The following is a 26,297-nucleotide window of genomic DNA, read 5'->3' as shown; positions in this document are numbered from 1 at the left end:
ATCTTTTATTTACCTTCTTTTTTTATTGGGCTGACATTGGTCAACACGATCACATAGGCTTCAAGTGTACAAGATATGTACACTGCATTGTGCTCCCACCACCCAGAGTCAAATCATCTTCCGTCACTATATATTTGGCCCCCTTTTCTTTTTACTACCCCTAACCCCTTTTCTCTGGTAACCACCATACTGTTGTCTGTGTCTCTGAGTTTCAGTTTTATATCCCACATGAGTGAAATCATATGGTTCTTAGATTTCTCTGGCTGACTTATTTTGCTTAGCATAATATTCTCAAGGTCCATCCATGTTGTCTCAAATGGCAGTATTTCATCTTTCCTTATGGCTGAGTAGTATTACATTGTGTATATGTACCACATCTTTATTAAATCCTCTATTGAAGGACACTTTGGTTGTCTCCATGCTGCAATGAACATAGGGGTGCATATATCTTTATGAATAAATGTTTTCAAGTTTTTCAGTAGATACCCAGGAGAGGGATTGTTGGGTCGTATGGTAACTCTATTCTTAATTTTTTGAAGAGCTTCTATACTGTTTTCCATTGTGTCTGTACCAGTTTACACTCCAACCAACAGTGAATGAGGGTTCCTTTTTCTCCGTAAGCTGTCCAATACATGTTATTAATTACCTTGTTGGACCCCAAAGGCAAAGGAAGTAAAGGCAAAAATAAATGAATGGGACTATAGTAAGCTAAAAAGCTTCTGCACAGCAAAAGAAAACAACAACAAAACAAAAAGCAACCAACAAAATGGAAGATGATGCTTGCAAACAACAGCTCTGACAAAGGGTTAATATCCAAAATATATAAAGAATTCATACATCTCAACACCAAATTAACAATCAAGTTTTTTAAAAATGGGCATAGGACCTGAACATACACTTCTCCCAAGAAGACATACAAATGGCCAACAGATGTATGAAAAGATGCTCAACTTCACTAGCTATTAGAGAAATGCAAATTAAAAACTACAATGAGATACTACTTCATACCTGTTAGAATGATTATCAATCCTTTATATTTCCAAAATTATTCACTCAACTCTTTTTATGCCCCCTATGCCATAGCCAGGGTTTCTAAAACCACTTAGAACCTGATAGCTCCCAATTCAAATTTAACTTACTTTTAAATTTCCCACTCAAAATTAACTCACAGTCTCCCACATCTTCATCCCACCTGAAAGGAACTTATTTTTTCTTCTTTTGCCCTTATTTCAATCCATGACACGCATCACACTAATCCAGAGCTTTGGGAATCCTCCTTTATAACTTCTTTTTTTTTATCCTTGACATCCAGGAAGTCACCAAGTCCTGTCAAATTGCCACCTACATATCTCTCTAATAAGCCTTCTGCTTTCCATCAGCAGTGTCACTCAAATTTCACTAAGAAGTTTTTCTTTTTTTTTCTTTTTTTAGCTTATCATGGTTCTTGCTTAGCCATAAATCTAAAGTCATTTTCCATGTAGCCCATACTGATATTATGAATCAGAAATATAATTTGCCAATTATAATTGTTTAGTTTGCTTAGTACATATGGCATATTTAGGTTTAGCTTGTTTACCTAATACATAGAGTATACTTACCAATCACCTATGTGCATGTGAAAAGACGCAGGGTTATCACAATAAATAAGGTAGACATGACCGAGTCTCAAACTCTTAAAGGCTTTCAAAATCACTTCTAAAGTCCATATAATGGAAATCCCTGGTTGGCTCTTGTCAAACTACTGAAAAAAATTGGGAATTATACAGGGTGAACTTTATTTTCCTTTGGCTTTTTGCCCCTGAAAGGACTCCACAGTGCATGTGTGGCTGTATAAAAGGCAGACAGAAATGATCTGGTGCAAGAAGCTAAGGGCTGGGGGGAAAAAAGGAGACATATGTAATACTGTTTGTAATACTTTAAGCAATAATAAAATAAATAAATAAATAAATAAATAAATAAATAAATAAATAAAATTTAAATAAAAAAGAAGCTAAGGGCCCAGGCTGCCATTGTGATAGTCACGGGAGAGTCAGGCACTTACTTAAAGGTGGAGATGTCTCTCACCAACGACCTTTTAAGTTCCTAAAATAAATTGACATCTTACCATTTCCAGTATTTGATTCAAAGTGCTCAGAAACACTTCTAACTCCTTTCATTGAGAACACACTCTTAATTAATATTGTGACAGAAAGTAGTTACCAATTGAAATGTGTTACTTTATATTAAAAAATAATATTCTACCATGACTGGATTTTTGTTTTGATAATACCCTTACCTACTTGAAATATCTTAAAAATACATTTTTTAGATGGAAGTCTTTGGCATAATTTTGGTAATTGTAGTATATATATGTCCTCCTACATGCACCACTCAAATTGATATCATCGTTAGACACAAAGGTTGGCCTTGGCCACACTCTGCTGTGTCCCTGGCTCCTGAGGTACAGCTCTCACTGGCCGCTCGTAGGTAGTTCCCTGGGAAGGTGTTATTGCTTGGATACACTCCCTTAACTTGACCCAGCTTGTTTGTTTTGTTCATGTGTGTTTTTTTAAATCCTTACCTGAGGATTTTTTTTTTATTGATAGAAGGGAGGGAGGAGGGGGAGAAAGTGAGAGAGAAACATCGATGTGAGAGAGACACATGGTTGGTTGCCTCCCCTATGGGCCCCAACTGGGTCCAGGGATCGAAACAGCAACTGAGGCATCCTCCCTTGACCAGGAATTGAACCCGTGACCCTTCGGTCTGAGGGCTGATGCTCTAACCACTGAAAAAATTGGCCAGGGCTCGTGTGTTTATTTTTAATTTGCTAGAGTGAAAGGCAATGCAGGCATAACTTAGGCAAGTTTCTGGTAAATTATTCTTTAGTTAAAATTATTTTTTTAGAATATTATTTTTATGAAGAACAGTTGAAGAAAACAAAATATATTTAAAAATCTAGTTCAGAAGGCATAGTAGGTTTATATTTGGAGGTTTATATTCAGAGGTTTTTGAAAGAGGTGGTTCACATTCATATTTCACTTCAGTATTTATTGGCTAACTACTGTGTTCAGGAAAGTTCTGGTAGGTGCTGGGACTATAATAGTAACATAGATGCTATTCATGTTCTTCCAGAGTTTAACGCCAAGTAGAGGAGGCAGATAATGAAAAAAAAAAATAATTAAAGTGTAGTAACAGTTAAGAGAAGGGAATTACAGTGAATACAATTCACACCAAGGACACTAACTTCCTGATGAAAGACTTCCTGGAGAAAGGGACTTCTGAGCTGTGGTCTAAAAGGTGAGAAGCCAACAAGACAGATCAAGAATTGAAAAAAGCAGGGGGAACAACTTATACACAGGCATGGAGCAGAGATGGTGGGTCTATGGAAATGATGGCAATTACCCCAGAGAAGTGGTAGAGGCAGTCTAAGCAGGTACACAGCAACAGAAAGGCCCGAGGAATAAAATAGATTGGTGTGTTTAGAGATCTGCAGGTGACTTGGTACCATAATAAAGTATATCAAAATAATGTTATACATTTTAATAGTTTTATGAAGTCATACATGAATAAACAAAATAATAATCAGAATTTTATTTTTTTCAGAAATTTATTTTAAATAAAGAGATTGATTTGGTTAAAACTACACATTTCTTATTCTGAAATTCATGTATCAGGGGAATGAAGTTAAAACAAAATAAATCAGTACACACTTACGGTTGTAGAAGTTCTATGTGCTAAGAGATTCCTTAAAATCGACATTGTGTGGAACACACACAGAATTGGTCTTTGATGATTACTTTGTGTAGAGTCTTCATTTATCAAATTCTCTTTTTGAAGAAGAAAGTTTCCTACTTTTTTATCTTCTGTTTACTTGGATGGGATCAATGGCATAGTAATTACAAATAAATAATACAAAACCTTCCATTTCAAACTTCAACTTCTTCTCAAAGCCTGGTTAAAACAGTGCCTTAGCTAAATCAAATGACTTATTCCAGTCCATGGATTCATTGATTTGTGAGAATCTATTATTCTCTTATTTTGTAATAGAGGACACCATCAAAATAAAAATGTCATGGCTGGACTTAAGCAGAAAGAGCAATTTATGTTTTGAGGCGTGATTTTAGCCCCAGTGACTAAGTTTTTTATTTTTATTTTTTGCAGCCGTTAACTAATTTCATCTAAGTTTTAATCAGATTTGGGAGGACCTAAAGATACAATTTTTTGTTGTTAATTTATGAATTGTTAGACTAACGTGAGAAGCACTAGTAGTATTGGGTATGAAACATTGATTCAAGGTATCTTTTTTCCAAGGTGCTTTCATTCTTAGTTTGCAAACATTGATGAGGGACACAAACATGAATGAGTAGCCAATGACTTGAACGGTAAAAATATATGTAGTGCTGCAAGTCTTTAGAGGACAGGGAGGTTGACATTTTTGCTCAGCATAGAATTTTCTTTCATTCTTCTGTTCAAGTCACATATTCACACATTTAGTAAATTTTTAAGAATGTGTACTAAATGCAAAATTCAGTGGTAGATGTTGAAGATACAGAAATGTTTTGAAACTGAAAGAGACATTAAAGTAATGGTTCTAAATATTGGGGAATCCATTGGCTCATTTGCAAAGCTGGTAAACACTGTGGATACAACATACACACAACAAGTTCAGGGGATCTGTGAATGCTTTGAGGTCTACCATTTGTAAATCCTGTTTAATGATTTCTTAATTTCCAGTTTTATTCATTTTTTAAAATTTTCCAACAGACTCAAGGTTTATTTTAACCTTACTATGAGGGTTAACTTTGTTTAACAATTTACCCTCTTCCAAATTAATATTGGGCCAGATCTTCCATACACATCTTGAGCTGAGAAATATATTGCTGATAGTAGGGAGCCAACCTGCTCAGTAAAATGAGCATGAGCGCCATCTAATGTCCAAATGGAATAAATGTTGGTAACAACAGTAATATACAACAGGATTTAGGGTATGTACCAGGGGTGGGCAAACTTTTTGACTCGAGGGCCACAATGGGTTCTTAAACTGGACCGGAGGGCCGGAACAAAAGCATGGATGGAGTGTTTGTGTGAACTAATATAAATTCAAAGTAAACATCATTACATAAAAGGATACGGTCTTTTTTTTTTTAGTTTTATTCATTTCAAACAGGCCGGATCCGGCCCGAGGGCCGTAGTTTGCCCACGGCTTGTATGTACCAAAGGATGTAGCATTATTATCCTTTGGTTGGTTGATTGGTTCCTTTCTTTCCAATATTCGTGAATTATTATTTTTTATACTATCACCTTCAGTTCTTTTATTCCATATAACAACCCCTTGAGTTAGTTTTTACTTTCTCAATTTTAAACTAAAAAACATTTTTAGAGATAAGAAACAATTGTAAATTTGTCTTTTTGTTGATGGAGGAGCATATGATTTACATTTAAAAATAATTTTTATGTTTTATAATAGTTTTGTATTTTCAGAATAATTGTGAAAATAGTAGAGTGTCCCCAAATACTCCACACCCAGTTTTCCCTAAAAAGTGGTACTATTTTTATAATTAATGAACCATTATGGATATATTATTATGAACTAAAGTTTATATTTTCTTCAGGTATCCTCAAATTTTTTCCTAATGTTCCTTTTTTAGGTTCCAATATTCCTTCTAGGAATCTGCATTACCTTTAGTAATTGTCTCCTTATGCTTGGTTATGACAGTTTGATATACATTTGATTTGGTGTGTATTTGAAGTTTCTTTTAGCCTTGTTACTTTTCAAAGTAATTTAAATTTTTTTTTCTCAGAAAACACTTTTAAGTGGATTTTCATAAACAAACTAGAGGTCCAGTGCACGGATTCGTGCACTAGTGGCGTCCCTCAGCCTGGCCTGTGCCCTCTCGAAGGCCTGCAGGGATCAGATGAAACCAGTGGCCCAACATCCCCCGAGGGATGTAGTAGTGCACTAAGCAGCAGGCAGCCGGGGAGGAGCCCAAGCCTGGGCCGGGCACCGTGCCACTTCCGCTCATCCCAGCCCCGCTGCACCTGCTGCCCAGTAGCGCTGCTGCTGAAGTGGGAGAGACTTGTGCCACAGCAGCTGCGCTTGCCAGCTGTGAGCCCGGCAGCATCTGGCACCCATCTGTCAGCTGAGCAGCACTCCTGCTGTGGGAGCTCACTGACCACCAGGGGGCAGCTCCTGTGTTGAGCATCTGCCCCCTGGTGGTCAGTGCATGTCACAGGTTGACTGGTCGTTCAGTCGTTCGATCGCTTAGGCTTTTATATATATAGATTATCATTATGCATTTTTCGTCTCTATAAATGAAAAAAGGAAGAATTAAGAAAGAGAACTTCTAAGGCGTAATGATACACTAATTCAGTGGAAGCCAGAAGACTTACGTTTCCTTTTGGGTTCTAGTCCTCGCTGGTTGTGCTCTATACCAGGCCCTTACCCTTTGTGTATCAGTTTCCACATCTGTGGAATGAGATGTGGGAACCAGAAAATTTCCCAGACCTTATACTATGAGAAGATAAATAAAAAATGATCACCATTTTCCTAGTAAAAGTTAACAATCATAGTGTTTCATTTAGGATATGAATGAATGCTTATTATATACCATTCTAAGCTGGCACACATTATTATCTGCAGAGTATAGATGATGAGTTGTAGGGAAGTAATTTCCCTGGGATCACATAGCAATTAAGTGATGGGTCAGATTCTGAAGCCTATGGCACTTCCAAGGGCACTTCCAACGTGCCTTTCAGCATCCGCCATGTTGGTGCTAGGGCTCCTCTCATGACCACACTCCAAGATGAAAAACTTGGGATGCTATAAAATGCTATAATGAGCCTGGGTTGCTACCCACCCCAAAACAGATGTGCTGAATTCCACAGGAAACCCATGTCTCCAGCAAACTGAAATGCGTGGTCTGAGGTGTATTCACAGTTCTACCCCACTGGTTAATATTTTAATGAAACGTGTGTTTCTATTGCTTTGAAAAGTCTTCAGGAAGCATAACTAATGATAGTAGCCAGTTTTTAAAAGATTGGAGCCCAGCTTGGAAATCTGTGAGAAATATATGAAAATATATTTTGAGATTTCAGCTAATATGCCATAAGCCTTATAAATCTATTGATTTAAAAATAAATTACTGCTTTTATTAGTAATAAAAATGTCTTCAAAGATATATAGGAATATTCTGTCTCCTGGGAGCAGGATAGAATAATATGTTGTTGTTGTTTGTTTTTATGTTTCTAAAATTTGAAAGGTAGGGAGGGTCCTGGGTGGTGTGGCTCAGTTGGTTAGAGCATCGTCCTATGCACCAAAGGGTAATGGGTTTGATCCTGGTCCTTGCGTGCACACGAGGCAACTGATTGATGTTTCTTTCTCACTTGGATGTTTCTCTCTTTCTTTTCTTCTCCATTCCTCTCTCTCTCTAAAATCAATGAGAAATATATCCTTGGGTGAGGATTTAAAAAGTAAAAGAAGATAGAAAATAGAAAAAAATAAGCAGGGGCATGGAAGGATTGAGCAAAAAAAAGAAAATAAAGAGAACAGTGTGGTGATCGGGGTGATAGATGGAAGTGGAAAGGGGTATAGAAGGGATACATGGTGAGGAAAAAACAGAACAAAATAAAAATTTAAAAAAATAATAGAAGAATAAATAAACAAATTGAAAGGTTATATATATATATATATATATATATATGTATATATATATATATATCCTAGCTAATAAACGAGAAACATGGTAATTGGCATATGACCGCTACCCTTCCCATTGGCTAATCAGCGAGATATGCAAATTAACTGCCAGCCAAGATGGCGGCCGGCAGCCAGGCAGCTTGAAACTAATATGAGGCTTGCTTGCTTCAGTGACGGAGGACTCCAACGTTCCCCGCCTGCCTTGCCGGCCTCTGAGCTTGCAGTTTAAGAAACTTTGTAACAAATATAGAAGCTAAACAAAACCCCAGAAACCTGCTTACAGCAAGCCCAGGATCTCAGAGCTGGGGTTATACATTGTTTCGATTATAGAACCTAAACAAACCAGATACCTTCTTTTAGCAGCAGAGGCCTCAGAGCTGGAGCCAGAGCTAAAGCTGGCCAAGAATAAAAAAAAAAAGAAAGAAAAAAGGGAGCAGTTGGGAGCTTCAGTCGGCCTGAAAACAGCCCTCAGCCCCTCACCCAGACTGGCCAGGTACCCCAGTGGGGACCCCCACCCTGAAGGGTGTGTGACCAGCTGCAAACAGCCATCATCCCCTCACCCAGGCTGGCCAGACACCCAGTGGGGACCCCCACCCTGATCCAGGACACCCTTCAGGGCAAACCAGCCAGCCCCACCCATGTACCAGGCCTCTATCCTATATAGTAAAAGGGTAATATGCCTCCCAGCACCGGGATCAGCAGAGCTGAGTGGCCTCCCGGCACCGGGATCGAGTGTCAGGGGGCAGCGCCCAAACCTCCTGATCACCCTGTGGTTCTGTGTGTGACAGGGCAGGGCCACAACCTCCCTATCGGCCCTGCTCTGTTCATGACAGGGGAAGGCGCCCCAAACCCCTGATCAGCCCTGCTCTGTGCCTGATAGGGGGGAGCTCCCCAACCCCCTGATTGCCCTGCGGCTCTGTGTGTGACAGGGTGCGGCGCCTCAACCCCCTGATCGGCCCTGCTCTGTGTGTGACAGTGCGGCACCCCAACCCCCGCCCCCCATGGGCCCTGCTCTGTGTGTGACGGGGTAGAGCCATAACCTCCCCATCGGCCCTGCCCTGAGTGTGACAGTGGCAGCGCCCCAACCCTCTGATCCACCCTGCCCTGAGTGTGACAAGGGGCAGTGCCCCAACTCCCCTATCAGCCCTACTCTGTGAGTGACAGGGGGGAGCTCCTCAACCCCCTGATCGGCCCTGCTCTGTGCATTACAGGGGGGAGCTCCCCAACCCCCTGATTGACCCTACTCTGTGCGTGACAGGGTACGGAGCCCCAACCCCCCTGATTGGCCCTGCTCTGTGCATGACAGGGTACGGAGCCCCAAACCCCCTGATGGGCCCTGCTCTGTGCGTGACAGGGGCGGTGCCGCAACCCCCCAATCGGCCCTACCCTGAGCGTGACTGAGGGTGGCATCACAACCTCCCAATCTGCCCTGCTCTGTGCATGAAAGGGGGCGGCGCCCCAACTCCCCAATCGGCCCTGCTCTGAGCCCGACCAGGGGCTGCACCTAGGGATTGGGCCTGCCCTCTGCCACCCAGCAGCAGGCCTAAGCCAGCAGGTCGTTATCTCCCGAGGGGTCCCAGACTGTGAGAGGGCACAGGCCGGGCTGAGGGACCCTCCCTCCCCCCCGAGTGCACAAATTTTTGTGCAATGGGCCTCTAGTATATATATATATACATATTTATATGAAGGAATTTACATAATGCTTGTTGGCTAAAACCGTTTGCTGGAAAAGAATAGAACTATGTAAATTAGTTGGTCCCTGCAGTATTGATAATTTGTAAATATATCTGAAACTTAACATTCTATATTTGTAGTTGTTCTTGAACTTTGGATGCACCTTAGAAACCCGAGCGAGGGTTAAAAGTCCCAATACCCAAGCCTCATTCCATATGCGTTAAGTCAAAATCTCTGGAAGTGAGATCCAAGACAACAATTTTAAAATTCCCTAAGTTGATTCTCATGCATAGCCAATGGTTTTACATTGTAACTCAGGAGTATAATGTTGTTATTGTATTTCTACTCTCAAAGGTAAACTTGTCTAAAGGTAAACTATTTTTATAATAGATAAAACAGTTAAGGCTTACCAAAACAGATAATAATGATTAATGTTTAATAATTAAAGTCATTTTTTAATTTCTTTTTTTTTTAGCTTAAACACTTATCAAATACATTGATTTGTCAGAGATATAGAATTTTTAAGACATGAAACGAACTAAATTTTCCCTGAAGAAATTCAGTTATCATTAAGAATGGACATCATTATGATATATACCATTTTCTCATAGAGGAACTTTTGTTTTTATTAAGTAGTCTCTAAGTGGAAGATCATACATTTACAAGATTTATTTTTAGTTTTATAAAATTTCAAAATAATGATTTCAATATCTAAAATTTTGAAGGTGATATTTGTTGACCATATGTATATTCTTTTCTTATAGAATAAGATTTCTGTCTTAGTTGGTAAGATTTCAAGTTCTTTGAAAAAAGAGAATAAAGTCTAATTCCTTTATACCATCCACGATGCAAACAAAAGGCACAGAATAAAGAAGCTATAAAATACATAATGTGACATTTCCTGCTGCTCCCCTCCTGCTTTAAAAATCACTACAGTGATCGCAGGCTCAGACTGACAATCTTAGGACACAAGGTCTGGGAGCTTTTTAGGAAAGCCTGTATTGCACAAGGCAATCTATAATAATAAAAGCATAATGTGATAATTAGACCGGATGTCCTTCCAGACATCCTTCCGGACGAAGCTGTGGCTGTGAGGGAAGTCTGGGTCCCAGGTGCCTGCTGGCAGCTGGAGGGAAGCCCGGATCCGGGTTCCAGAGGGAAGCCAGTGCCAGCAGCTGGGGGAAGGAAGGCCTACCCTTGCACGAATTTTGTGCACTGAACCTCTAATTTAATATAATTGGGCCTTCTGAAAGCAAACAGAAATGCAAAGAAATATAATAATATTGCAAAATGCTTTGCTAATTTTAGAAAAAAAGTGCTTTACACATATCTTGCTTAAAATTAACAATACTATTCAGCATTGTGTTTACCTTTAAATTCAAAATGACAATCTCTCATGAGAAATAGGCCTGAATTTTTCAGATAGCTTACTTTCTTTAAAAAGAGAAATGTGTCTCATTTCTGCTTCTAGTCAATAGAGTAATAGGGACTGGATTTATACTCCCACCTTAAACAATTAAAAATCTGGGCAAAATATACAAAGAAACAACAGTTTTCATGATACTGGACACTAGGCAATGGAAGACAGAGATAGGAAAAAATTAGATGAGATGTGATTTCCCTGGCGTATTGCCTTGGGAGATATCTATACTGTGGAACAGGGTGGAGCAAATCAAAAAGTACCCAACAATCTCCCTGAGTTGAAAAAATGGAGCAAAGAGTGTGGTGAGACCAAGGAGGCTAGAGGTCACACCCAGTTACCAGCGAGGAATTTGTTGCACAAAGGTTACCAGGTATCTTCTCAGAGGCCTCCTGTATGTTCTGCATAGTACTGATTACTGTTTGTATGTGAGAAAATCACTGAGCCCCGTGAAGGAAAAGCCTAAAAGAATTAAAGGAAAAAGTTCATGGCACTCACACAGAACTTAGAAAAAAATGCCTGTGCCCATCTGGAAGACTGGAAACCCACACATATCATGGGCCTGGAGTAGACAGTTCTTATGTCAGTAGTGGGGAATAACTAGCTGTACATGGAATATTGCTCAAGATTAATCTAACAATTCTTAAAAAGCAAGACTTGAAAGGAACAAACTGTTTCCAAGTAACCTGACTGTATCTTAGGACAAAGCTCAAGAATATTTATAAGACTATAAAAATATTTGACACCCAGCAAAATCAATTCATGATATCTAACGCCCAACTAAAAATTACAAGACATGGAAAAAAGCTGGAAAATATGTTCCATAATGATCAGAAAAATCAATTAATCAAAACTGGTACATAAATAAAAAAATATTAGAATTAGCAGATAAGAAAATATTAAAAAGTTATTTAAACTGTATTCCATATGTTGAAAAGTTATTTTGGCATCTTACAGATAAAAAGAAATCCCAAATGGAACTTTTAGAGAAGAAAATCACAATGATTGAGATGAAAAAGATACTGGATGTGATTAAGAAAGATTACACATTACAAAAGAAAATATTAGTAAATTTGAAGACATTGCAGCAGAAATTATCCAAAATAAACAGAGAGAGAGAAAAAAAAACATTTTAAATGAACAGATTATCAGTAAATTGTGGAAATATTTTAGGCATCCTACTAAATATGTCATTAGTTTCTCTGAGAAGGCAGAGTGGATAGATAATATATTTGAAGAAATAATGGTGGATTTTTTTTCTCAAATTTGGTGAAAATTATAAAACCTACAGATCTGAAAGACTGAACAAATCCCAAACACAAGAAACATTAAGAAAACAGCATCAAAGAAATCATAACTAAAGTTTTTCAAAACTAGATAAAAACAGAAAAATTTAAAGCAGCCAGAAGAAAACGATATAAAAATGCTCCTTGACTCATGATGGAATTACATACCAGTAAGTACTTCATAAGTTAAAATATTATAAGTTGAAAATCCATTTCATACACCTAACCTACCGAACATCATCCTTAGCCTTGCCTATTGAAACATGCCTAGACCACAATATACAAAAGATGCTGGCAAGTATACTGTAGAGTATCAGTTGTTTTCCATGTGACCATGTGCCTGACTAAGAGCTGCAGCTTGCTGCTACTGCCCAGCATCATGAAAGAATATCATACCACATATTATTGGCCTAGGAAAAGAAAAAAATTCAAATTTTGAAGTACAGTTTCTACTGGATGTGTATTACTTTGCACCATCTTAAAGTCCAAAAATTTTAAGTAGAGCCATCATAAGTTGAGAATGATATGTATATTACATATGGAGGAATTAAGATAAGAATGCCATCAGATTTTTCATAAGAAACAATGCAAAGAAGGAGACAGTAGAGCACCATCGCTAAAGTACCAGGAAAAAATATTAACCTAGAATTCTATACCCAGTGAAAATATCTTTCAGATATGAAAGCAAAATAAAATTTTTTTCAAACATATAAAAACTGAAAGAATTCATTGCTAGTAGACTTACAGCTAAAAAAAAAAAGTTAGAGGAAGTCTTTTAGGCAGAAGAAATATTATACTAGATGCAAATATGGATCTAAACAAAAGAATGAAGATTACTTTAAGCAGTGGTTTTCAACCTTCTGGCCCTGTAAATACAGTTCCTCATGTTGTGACCCAACCATAAAATTATTTTCGTTGCTACTTCATAAGTGTAATGTTGCTACTGTTATGAATCATAATGTAAATATCTGATATGCAGGATGGTCTTAGGCGACCCCTGTGAAAGGGTTGTTCGACCGCCAAAGGGGTCACGGCCCACAGGTTGAGAACCGCTGCTTTAAAGGGTAACTTCAATACTCACACCCTGGACTTCTGTTATCTATCTTACCACATCATGAGTTGGAACATGAGGATGCTCCTGACCCAGCTTCAAGTTTTCTAAAAAATATAAACAGGGGTGTCCCCCAAAATGTATACACATGGATGATTATAAATTCAGTGTTTATTAACATTGTTCATTTTCAAAATTTGAAAGATCTACAGAAATTAATAATTGTTTTTGTCAATGCCTGTTTCAAACTGATGACCATTCTGGTTCAGGCACCTTTGATAATACAAAACTATAGAATCACAAACATCAAGAATCATTTCCTGTGATATTATTGTGCCCCTAATTTGTCAACTATTGCCAGTTTTGTACCATAAACTTTATCTTTTTTGTGTCCCCATAAAAACAAAATCTAGTGGTACTATAGGATAAATTTTAGTCTGGCTTCACCCATTATTTCAAACCAATTAAACCTGAAAAGGTGTGAAAATTAAGTGAGTTATCAGATATGGAATTGTGTATACCTTTTGAGGGGACACCCTATATATGACAAAATATGAAGAGGAACACAGTGATAAGAACTTGCTACCTGACTGACTAAGGGGAACAGAGCTAGCTGCCTGGCAATCTGGACCACTCACCTTAAATATGTTTTCGGTAATGAAGTTACTAAGAGACTAATAAAAGTCTATAGTTTTTGGTGTCTATATTTTAGGTTTTAACTGATACTGCAGATTTGGTTATTTTGATATAGATCAAGGGTATACAACGTCATTACTGAAACCTTATTTAAGTGTATATTAACTGCACCTTGAGAACTCCTTCAAGGCATAGACCAGACTAATGTTTATCAGATTCTCAGAGAATAAAATATACAACACTTATTTATAATTGAAATAGTTGTTTTTAAAGCTGTTATATGGTACCTTTTACATTAAGATCTTTATTGTACTCAGGTTATTTTTCTACACGAAGACACAGTTGATACAGAATATCCTAATGGAAATGTCATATTTTTTCTAACTAATTTGAAATGCCAACTATATCATATATCAATCACCTATATATGCATTGAAGTTGGGGGGTGCTATTTGTTTTATTAGTCTATGTCTCTGTGCATCAATATCATAACATCTGTGTACTAATTAAATGTTTATACAAAGACTTGATGTCTCATAAGGCAAATATTTCAACTTTTTCTTCTTAAGTATATCTTGGTTCCTCCTAATATATTGAATTTCTAAATAAATTTTAGAATCATTTTTTTAAAATATATTTTATTGATTTTTCACAGAGAGGAAGGGAGAGCTAGAGAGAGTTAGAAACATCGATGAGAGAGAAACATCGATCAGCCGCCTCCTGCACATCTCCCAGTGGGGATGTGCCCGCAACCCAGGTACATGCCCTTGACCGGAATCAAACCTGGGACCTTTCAGTCCGCAGGCCGATACTCTATCCACTGAGCCAAACTGGTTTTGGCTAGAATCATTTTTTAAAGAGTAGATGACGAGGTTATTAGGACCTCAGCTAGATCACATTGGTGTTAACCTGTCTTATTGTGGATTGATACATGCAGAAGTCTCCAGTCTGATGAGCAGGGTTAGTCTAAGAGTAGCATTTTATTCTCACAACTATAGCAGCAGTAGCACACATGGTATCAAAAAGCTGACACGGCCCACCTAGTGGACATCTAGGGACCAGATCTCCTCCTCATTTCCCAGAATTACACTCCCCTAGCAATAAGGGTAGCATTTTCCACGTGGTCACCATTAGCTTTGGTTATTGGGGGTAGATCATGGGTCTACAACTTCATTACTGAAACCTTATTTAAGTGTAAATTAAGTGCCTATTGAGGGCTCCTTCAAGGTGTGGACCAGACTAATATTTATCAGATTCTCAGAGAATAAAATATACAACACTTATTTTACTCTTCAGGGTTTCAAACGACTCTTATGGACAGACACCAGGGTTGAATGCTGTATAACTCCATTTTAATACCGTGTTGGGGAATTTAGGCAATTTAGTCAACTTTCATCACTTACTATTGAGTGTCTACTTTGCTCTTGGTACAGAACTAAGTGTTGAATATTCAGCAATATGGAAATACATATGGATTCTTCTCTCACGGGAAAAAATCCAACATTGAAATATAATAAACAGAAATATAAATATTTAATTTATAATTGTGTTTAAGGCTATAGAGGGGAAATGTGGTTTTATGTGAGAGTAAATAACTAGAAGGAGAATAATACATTTTTCATGTTTAGAGCATTTAATGTACAAATGAAACCTGATTTAACTTGTAACACAACTAGATTTACATAGCAAATTAAACGTAGTTTTAATAAGTCCACTTATTCATTTATTTCACAGCATCCATGTTTATCCAGATATTGGGCTCACAATACCAACCAAGGCCTTTGAGGAGTTCATTGTTTGAGCGCATAATTAGCAGTACTTCTCATTAAAATAATTGCATACCAAATGAAACCATAATATATCCTTTTTCTTTTTTTTTTAGATGAGGATAGGCATTCATTCAGGCTCTGTGCTGGCTGGAGTTGTTGGGGTAAGAATGCCACGATATTGCCTGTTTGGAAATAACGTCACTCTGGCAAGCAAATTCGAATCGGGAAGCCACCCTCGGCGCATCAATGTCAGCCCCACCACTTACCAGTAAGTGTTCTGGTTCCGTCCCCTGGTCTTTGACACTGCCTTGGGCTAACATCCTATCATTTGTAAGACCCTGTTCATTTTCTTGATTCTGTCATTACCTAAGATAATATCAGTCTATCTGCCCAGTCTGAAAGGTAGCAACTGTGACACAAACTTTTCTTCCCACCTGAGAGAGTTCATGGGAAGCCTCACTTGACTGAGAGGTAAATACATTTGTCATTTCCCACAGTCTCTGTTCTCCTGAGGTATACCTGCTTAAAATATATGAGAGCAAAGGTTAAGGGTTAAGGTTAAAGGTTAAGGTTACACTAGAAACTCTAATATTTTCAAAATGTTCCTCAATGTTATGAAAATTAAAGGAATATGATAGAGAAGGTGGTTTGTCTGTTTGTTTTTTTTTAATATGAACATAAATAAGGACTCTCTCCAGTGATATATATACTGGGTACAGAGTAAAACTTTAAAATCCATTTCTCATAAAGGTCTTATTTCACAATTCTACACTTTTTGACAGCTGAATTCATCCTTATTTTGTGCCTGGTAGATGTCATCTCACCCAGTAGATATTAAGTTCATATGGGCAGTGGCCACGTCTGTTTGGCTCATTATTATACACCCAGAATTTACCAATGTTTAGCACTCTATAAATATTTACTGAACTAATGAATGAATGCATTAATAAGATGGACTTCTCTAGAATAACAAAATAGTATGACTATCTCATCCCTGTAGACTTTTGCTTTCTGATAGGCATTGTGTGCAAGCTGTTCAAATAGTCCCATGATTTGGGTAACTTAGAAATTATTGTAAAACTGTAAAGTAGAAATAGTGGTCATTGCCTTTTTTAAAAAAGATTTTTTTTATTGATTTTTTTGAGAGAGAGGTAGGGAGAAGGAGAGAGAGAAACATGGATTAGTTGCCTCCTGCCACCCCACCTACTAGGATCAAGCCCATAACCCGGACATGTGCCCTGAACGGTGATCAAACCTGCAATTTTGGATGAAGCCCAACCAACTGAACCACACAGGCCAGGGTGATCATTGATAATAGTATGAGATAGTCATACTATTTTGTTATTCTAGAGAAGTCCATCTTATTAATGCATTCATTCATTAGTTCAGTAAATATGTATAGAGTGCTAAACATTGGTAAATTCTGGGTGTATAATAATGAGCCAAACAGTCGTGGCCACTGCCCATATGAACATGGCTACAAAAAACAAACAAAAAACCCTCAAGCAGAAAATCTAAATATATAGGTAACAAAAATTTGATTATAATTTAAAAACAACAACAATGGAAACAAAGATAGACACATTGAGATGCCATGTAGAGATAGCTTCTCTGACTGGCACCAAATCATGTAATTCTTCCTAATGCTTTATAAACCAATTTTTACATTTAGTCTGTCCTCAAACCTTTTCCTTGCTCTTCCCTGTGTTCCTTCCTCCTTTTCTTTTTTCAACAAATGCTTGTTGAGTACCTACTATATTCCAAGCACTACGATAGGCACTTTTGAATATGAACATAAAGAAACTGGTTTGGCTCAGTGGATAGAGCGTCATCCTGCAGACTAAAAGGTCCCAGGTTCGATTCCGATCAAGGGCATGTACCTGGGTTGTGGGCACATCCCCAGTAGGAGATGTGCAGGAGGCAGCTGATCGATGTTTCGCTCTCCTTTCCTCTCTCTAAAAAATCAATAAAATATATTTTTAAAAAAAATAATGAACCTCATAAGTTTGATCTCTGCCCTTGAGAAGGAGACCACGGACTAAATGTTGGATGTGCCCAAGTAAACAATTAATTAAATAGAATGGGAAGGAGGTCAAGAAACCCTGATTAGAATATTAAAGTACGAGAAGGGGTGGACTAAAATGAGGAGGAAGAGATAAAGCTGGTAAGTCAACTTAAGGGGTTTCAACCTAACCCTAAGAGCAGCAAAGGACATTGGAGAGTTTTTGTGTGTTTTTTTAGTTTTTTTTTTTGCTCCAAAGTGACTTTTTATTTATTTACTTATTTACTTCTTTTATTTTTTTTCCATCACTATTTATCCGCACTATGCCCTCCTCCACTTCCACCCTGCATTCACCACACTGTTGACCATGTCCATGACTTTTCTTTTTTTCTTTTTTGCTCAATCCCTCCACACCCTCCCAATGCCCTTTCCCCTCCACTCCTCCCCCTCCCCCACAGACACACCAGAGCTGTCTGCCTGCTCTCTATCTATGAGTCTGTCTCTATTTTGCTTGGTAGTTATATTGTCCATTAGATTCCACATATGAGTGAAATCATATGGTGCTTGTCTTTCTCTGGCTGGCTTATTTCACTTAGCATAATGAAGAGTTTTAAGCAAAGGAGTGACTTGGCCAGAGTTGTACTTTAAAAAAAATCACTAAAGTTACAGAAAGAACAGATTAGGAGGAGGGGAGGAGTAGTAATCTAGTGATTGAGAGGAGTCACCATATCCCCATTTCCTTGATTACTGAGATTTAGAGTCCCAGCATTTGCTTTCAACTTGTCTTGCCGTGTTTCAGAAGAGTGGTTAGGCTCAATGACTGAACATTCACTTTTATCTGGGATGCCGTTAAAAACACGCTGGCTCCTGGCTAAGTTTCTAGCAAATTACATATGGCTATGTGATTTTAGTAACTGGGTTTTCATATTCTGGATCTTTTTGTGCTTAAGTATTTTCTGTTTGTTTCGTCTACCCAAGTCTATACAGTCCAGCTGCAAAATTGTTAGATTCCAAATGGCACAGGTGATTTATGAACCTACACCAGGATGCTCACAGGGAAGTGCCACAATTGACTCCTGAGGGACATTCTCTTTCAGGAGACAAAATTGCACTTTCTTAGAGCACATAAGAATATGTGAAATAAAACTGGAAATTTCAAGCTCTCACGAGCTTAAAACTTGGTTTTATTTCCTGAATCAAATTTGTAGAATATCCAATATAGTCTTGTCATCTTGGAATCTTCAGAGAGGTTTATACTGAATTTATTTTTAGTAAGACTATATGATCATCATAAATTTTGAGAGAGTGAATTATTTGGTTATTATGATAAATTGAAATAGTTTCTGAATGATTTATTTCAAATACATTTTGCCCAAAATATTTAAGTAGTTCGTTTAATACTTTATTATATTTGCTCCAGTTATTATTTAATAAAAATAAATAAAACATTTCCTTTGGATTTTCCTCCCTTTCATTGTGACAAATAACCTAGTAAATTTGGTGTGTTTCAAAGTCTAGTGTTTTATACATGAACTTTCTCATATATCATATATATATCATATATATATGATATATATATATCATATATATAATAGAATTTTATTTTACCTGTTTTAATTTGTGTAAGTGATATGTCACTGTATGAACCTTTCTCTAACTTTTTTTAAATTTCATATTTTAAGATTTATCCATATGGAGACATGTATCTGTAGCTCAAGATTTTAATTACTGTATTATTCCAATGTATGACTACGCCATATTTTAATTTTACTCATGTATTCCTCTATTAATTAACACAAGGTTTTTAAAAATAATTTTTAATTATTAAAAAGTATGTTCCCATGAACATTACTTAACCTGTTATTATATAAGTTTGCTACTTTACTTTCAGATGACATAAATAATTGAGTTTCCTATAGGTCATTAGAATTGAAATGATGAGCTGTTGTTTATTTCAAAATTAATTTGGATATAAGGAATGAAGATTTTAAAATCAGGGCCATAACTTTTGTATGAATGGCCTTCATTTTTCCAATAATGAACACGGACCATTTCCTCTTCACCTAGAGCACTTTATTGCTGGACAAAAAGAAATATTTAATGACTTTTGAATTTTCCATGTTTGATGTTTTCATTTCTGTTCAATAAATGTGATGTTTACTCATCTTTGTCTCTACTCATCCGAATTTAAAAATAACGCACACATTACAAATAATTGTCTTTTAGCATCAAGCTACTGATCTATGAAACTGAAATAATTGCTTATGTTAAGGACAGTTTCAGCAAACTTGGAAATGGCATGAATAATCGAATAATTTGCCTGAGCAAATCATTACTTGTATTTCCTTGTTATTACAAGCTAAAAATGTAGAAAGACTCTTTAATTACTTTGATATGAAATTTTCCTTACTCTTAAAGGTTTTTGTTTTTCTCATTTTATAGTTGATCTATTTCTGAACTCTTCAGAATGCCTATCTGTCATTCACTGTGGAAGGCCCCTTCTGTTAAAACCAAGTTGCCTTCTGACCACTGCAGTATAGACAGCTCACCACATCAGGGGATGTACAATGGAGAAGGATGAGGGAGTGGATAAGTACACAAGCTCCAGAAGCAGAGTGCCTCGGTTGGAATCCAGGCTTTAAAACTTAGTGCCTATGAAATATAACAACTTAACTTAGTATTAAATATGATGTTTATAAATCTCCTAATACTTGGAACACAGTAGACATCCATTTAGTGCATCATCCTGTTCTTTTCTATGAAGGAATAGACTATCTTATTCCTGCACTTGAGTCTCATATTTAATGAGCTTAGCCACGTTGAATTATGTGTAATAGTGCATTACAGACCTCATCTGGCAATCCCAAAGGTGTGGGTTTGGTAATTTGGGCAAAGGCATTTTGAGCTATGACTCAGTACCCAGCTAGTAATCACCTTATTCCTACAAGTTTTTATTAGCTAAGGCATCTTACTGATGACTAAGTCATAATTATGTGAGAAAAACTAACTGTTTTCTTGGCAAATACTCAAATTTAAGTAGCAGTGCATTATCGCATATATGTTAATTAGGTTAACATAAACATTGACTTAAATGACACAGATTTATATCTTACAGGTGTCCCTGTCCACAGCAGGGCTGCATTCTTTAACCCAGTGGTTCTCAACCTTGGCCGCACATTAGAATCAGCTGGGAATCTTTTTAAAAATCCTGATTTCTGGGCCTCATCCTCCGGAAATTCTGTTTCTTTGTTACTAATGTTGTGGCCCCACCCCATAACAAAGAAACAGAATTTCCGGAGGATGAGGCCCAGAAATCAGGATTTTAAAAAGATTCCCATATGATTCTAAAGTGCAGCCAAGGTTGAGAACCACTGCTTTAACCTGTTTGCCTCTTCCAGCCTTTAGAGGCCACCTGCATTCCCTTTTCACAGTTTCCTTTCTGTGCACCTAAAACCTATATAATTTTATTAACCAATGTCACCCCAATAAATTAAATTTAAAAAGAAAGAAAAACAATAAAGCCAATAGTAAAGCATTTCTCTGACACTGGTCACATCTCTTTTTCTGACTCTCTTTCCTTTTTTTTTTTTTTTTTTTTAAATATATTTTATTGATTCTTTACAGAGAGGAAGGGAGAGAGATAGAGAGTTAGAAACATCGATGAGAGAGAAACACCGATCAGCTGCCTCCTGCACACTCCCACTGGGGAAGTGCCCGCAACCCAGGTACATGCCCTTGACTGGAATCGAACCTGGGACCTTTCAGTCCGCAGGCCGACGCTCTATCCACTGAGCCAAACCGGTTATGGCTCTCTTTCCTTCTTATCTGCTTTTAAATTCCCTGTGATTATATTGGGTCCATTGGGTAATCCAGGGTAATTTCCCTCTTTTAAAGTTAGCTGATTAGCAACCTAATTCATCTTTGCTAACAGGTTCCAGGGATTCTGAAATAGAGTTGTTTTAGCCAAGGTGGAGAACCACTGTTTTAGGGGGTGGGATGTTATTCTCCTCACAACAAGGGAAAATCTGAGGGTAAGATCTGCCTGGAGCTGTGGTACAACCCTACTTATGCTTTGCACTTAGCCACTCCCCTAGCCAGCCCCACCGTATGTCCTCTGATCCGGCGAGCTGTTTATATTGCAGTGGTCAGAGGCAACTGGGTTTCAACAGAAGATGGGTTTTTCACAGTGAATGAAAAATAGGCATTCTGAAGAGTCCAGAAATAGATCAACTATAAAATGAGAAAAGAAAAGCAAGCTTGTGAGTTTAACATACTTTTTAATATATCAATTATGTAAAAAGAAAAAAAAATCTGAGAAAGAAAAGAACTTTTGCACGATGAATGCTCTGGCTTCTAGAGGATTTTTTCAGGAACTAAAGGTATAGATTCCTGAAAAGGGAAGCTGGCTTCAGGACTGTCCTGGTCATTTCATGCTGCTCTTACAAAGTACTGTAGACTGGGCGCTATGGACCACAGAAATCTTTTCTTACAGTTGTGGAGGCTGGAAAATGGAGGTCATGGTGCCAGCAGGGTCAGGTCCTGCAAGGAGCGCTCTTTGTATCCTCACTCGGAGGAGAGAAGGGAGAGAAAGCAAACTCTCTAATGACTCTTATAAATGAGCACTAATTCGCAACGGCATGGCTGGACCTGGAGAGCATCATGCTAAGCGAAATAAGCCAGTCAGAGAAAGATAAATATCACACGATCTCACTCATTTATGGAAAATAGTGAATAACATAAACTGATGAATAAAAACAGATCCAGAGACAGAGAAGCATCTTTCAGACTGTCAAACCGCAGAGGGAAGGTAGGGGAGGGTGGCGGTATGGGGGAGAGATCAACCAAAGGACTTGTATGCGTGAATATGAGCCTAACCAATGGACACAGACACCAGGGGGCTGAGGGCATGAGTGGGTAGTTGGGGGGCAATGGGGAGATAAGGACACATATGTAATACCTTAATCAATAAAAAAATTGAAGAAAACCAAAAAAAAAAAAAGATCACTAATTCTATTCATGAGAGCCCCACCTTCATGGCTTCCTCTAATTGTTCTAATTGTAACTTGCACCCAAAGTACCCACCTTCTAATGCCATCACATTGGGGGGTAGGGTTTCAACTGATGAGTTTTGAGAGGATACAAACATTAAGTTCATAACAATGACTAAATTACATATCTATATTTAAGAAGCAGTAGAGCCTGCCAGTATAGCTCAGTGGTTTAGCGTCGAGCTATGAACCAGGAGGTCACAGTTAGATTCCCGGTCAGGGCACATGCCTGGGTTGTGTGCTTGATCTCCAGTGTGGGGCATGCAGAAGGCAGCCAATCTATGATTCTCTCTCATCATTGATGTTTCTATCTCTCCCTCTTCCTTCCCCTCTGAAATCAATTATATATATATATATATATATGATTAAGCAGTAGAGTCCTTGGCTTGAGGAAGAGATTTATGAGCAGTCCTGAAAAACATGGAATTTTTACAAAGCTGACTGCAGTCTCCGCACTTTGCAATCTGCCCTCAGATGTAGCTACCCCCATATAATCTCTAAAAAAAAAGCTGGGCATTCAAGAAGTTGTAATAGTTAGCTTACAGCTATCTTTAGACAACAAGAACCAAGCTTAAAATTCCCGAACAACATTGTTTGTGCTTGAGTTTGGTATATAAATTCCTAGCCTAGGAATCGGGAGAACTGAATCTCATCTTGATTCAGATATTGACTTGCTGTGAAATTTTTGGCAAACCAGTTAATGTTTCTGAGCTTGGTCTCCTCATATCTACAATGAGGAAGACCAAGATGATCTCCAACATATCTTTTACCTCTAAAATGTCATGATAGCAATAGCAAACATTTATTGAATTACTTATTTTCTCTAAGCAATTTCTCCTCATTACATTTACCATATTTTTCCGTATATAAGATGCTATTTTTTTCTAAAATCCTTAGACTGAAAATCAAGGGGCATCGTATACACAGGAGTCAGCTGCGCGGGTGCGTAGCTGCCCGTACCTTGTCCAAGAGGCTTCCTCCAATCACAAGCTTTATTGTTACTGACGTCAGCTGATGTTGTAATTGGAGGTGGAGGTGGGAGTGCGTAAATGCAACAGGGACCGGAGTGTTCTGAGCCCGTAAAGATGTCAAAAAATAAAAAGATAAATACCAGTAAGCGATCGTCTTACTCTGCAAACTTCAAACTGAATGTAATCACCTATGCAAAAGAGCATGGAAATAGAGCTGCAGTGAGACAATTTGGACCTCCTCCCACTGAGTGTATGATCAGAAAGTGGAGAAAACAGAAGAAAAACTCCTTAAGATGCCAAAAAAGAAGAAGAAGGCCTTATGAGGAAAACCAGCAAAATGTTTAAAATATTGACTTTTTAATTTTGGGTTGGAAAAGTGGGGGGCATCTTATACATGGAAAAATACAGTAATCTTCACAGCCAATCTGCGCGTTAAAGGTTGTTGTTATTTTTATTTTTCAGAGAAGAAACTGAGACTTAGGAAGGTTAAATAAGCCACCAATAACACACAGCTAAATAAGGGTGTGAGTCAGAATTTAAATTCATAGCTGCCTTACTCTACTAGAGCCTGAGTTCTTATCCAATGCCAAACTGACTTTGGAGTCCATAACTAATGGAAAGGAAGAATAATTCCAAATATAACTTGCCGGGTTGTGAGGGTTTACTCTGTGAGAGAATGGTGAAGAGAACAGTAAGGCCCTAGCTGGTTTGGCTCAGTGGATAGAGCGTCAACCTGTGAACTGAAGGGTCCCAGGTTCAATTCCAGTCAAGGGCACATGTCCAGGTTGTGGGCTCAATCCTTAGTAGGGGATGTGCAAGAGGCAGCCAATCAATGATTCTCTCTCATCATTGATGTTTCTATCTCTCTCTTCCTCTTCCTCTCTGAAACTAATAAAAATATATTTTTTTTAAAAAAAGAGAGAGCAAGTAAGGAGCAAGCGGGATCAGAGCAAGGGAGATTCTGCTCTGTTCGTCTGCTTGCAGGACATTTGGTCCTTTCAAAACATCCGTGGAGACATTTGGTCCAACCACGTCATCTACCGACCCCATGTACAATTGCCAGAAAGGTTATCATTGGCAAACCAACCACGATACAATTATTGGACTAATAGAACATGATCGTATTTTTAGTGTATTAATCCTGTAAACTAAAAGTATCAATAGAGGTTATGGGCTATTTGAACCCAGGGACGTTTTCTAAGCCTGGAGTTTTTGACAGGACCAAATTTCTGCTAATCTTCTTTCCCGACTCTGAATATATAAAAATGCCAGGTTTTACTTTTCATTCTCAGGGTAATAAAGAGGAGCTGTATGTTCTTCCTAAAATAGTTTCCTGGTGTCTCCGTATTTCTAACCACATCAATATCTGTAACTCTGAAATCCAAACATGTGGGTATGTATGAACAAAGCTTCAAAAAAACAGAGACTTCCAAGTTAAACAGAAAACTGTCTTGCTATGCAGGATTTTACTCTATAGGCAATATGGAGGAATGCATCTTTCTAGTATATTGAGATATGCATGGAATAATTGAAGAAAGGTCAAGTAATGTGGGTATATTCTTTGCACGTAAAAGTTAGTTATTAATACTAGTTAAAAGCAATAGCTGGAAAATCTGCTTCTTTTCAATATAATTATTGTACACTACAGGCCCGGTGCACAAATTCGTGCACTGGTGGGGTCCCTCAGCCTGGCCGGCATCTGGGCAGATCAGGGCCATCTCGCCCAGTCCCAATAGTCTGGACCCCAGTAGCAAGCTAACCTACTGGTTGGAGTGTCTGCCCCCTGGTGGTCAGTGCATGTCATAGTGACTGGTCGAGCAGTCGACCAAATGGTTGACCAATTGGTCAGACATTTAGCATATTAGACTTTTATATACTACTATATAGATGACTGAGATACTATATAGTAAATACTCCTCTTCCTACTTAATGTGGAAAAGACATCCAACAAACTTCAGGAAATTTCTGTCTAGTAGTTCACCTCTAGCCTTCTGTCTTTTAAAAAATCAAAATGCTCATCTGCACTAGTGACTTGATATTTAAAGAAAATAAAAAGTATTTGGGCTGAATAAAAGGCGGTCCTGTTGGTCTTTTATGTGACTTTATTGATCTTATTGTTTGTAGAAGCACCAAAACAGTAAACATGATGTTTTACAAAAGAAAAATAATCAGTAAAGACAAATGACTTCATAATTTTCTGAAAAGGATAACTTGAGCTGTGCCTCGAGTTATATTTTCAGTTTTCCAATTACAGATGGCAACATTAATATTATCCTTCTAACTGTGCCAATAAAAGTTCCATCTAGCAAAATTGAATGAGATATTTTACTCATTTAGACATTTTTATTTTTTCTTTCTTTCTTTGTCTCCCTGCTGTATCAAATATCATTTTCCCCCAGAAAAATATAATTTTAAATATTGGAAATCATAAGCCTTCCTAATTTTAAAACATAAATCTGGCCTAGTTTTTGACCTTTAGAATATCCCCCCTCAGTCATTCTATGTTTTCACTAGCACCTTCAAGGTCATAATGGTGAAGTATTTGAGGATCAGAATACAATGTTGTGGTTATTTTTATAGTAAAAATTGTACATACGTACCCATTTGTTCACTTCTATAGGACTTAAAGTAGTTGTCAGAATTAACGCAAAAATAAATAAATACTGGCACTTTTTAATAGCTTTTTATTATTTCAGAGATAAGAAATGAAACAGAGTCTGACAATGTTGACTTTTTCTTCTTCATGGTTTGGTTGATTATTTGGC

The 26,297-nt window shown here is 37.7% G+C and overlaps 1 protein-coding gene across 1 annotated transcript in view; it reads left to right on the top strand.

Annotated features, from left to right (window-relative positions):
• Positions 1–26,297, top strand: part of GUCY1A2 (guanylate cyclase 1 soluble subunit alpha 2) — a 283,849-nt gene that overhangs the window by 243,605 nt on the left and 13,947 nt on the right. Inside the window, exon 7 of the mRNA XM_036324459.1 lies at positions 15,625–15,779. Within this exon, the coding sequence (XP_036180352.1) occupies positions 15,625–15,779 (155 nt within the window). The remainder of the gene's footprint in view (positions 1–15,624; positions 15,780–26,297) is intronic.

Source organism: Myotis myotis, unplaced genomic scaffold (assembly GCF_014108235.1).
Source record: "Myotis myotis isolate mMyoMyo1 unplaced genomic scaffold, mMyoMyo1.p scaffold_m19_p_10, whole genome shotgun sequence".
Classification (NCBI taxonomy): domain Eukaryota; kingdom Metazoa; phylum Chordata; class Mammalia; order Chiroptera; family Vespertilionidae; genus Myotis; species Myotis myotis.
Note: the sequence above shows the minus strand (reverse complement) of the source record. Positions and strands in the feature narration are given on the sequence as shown.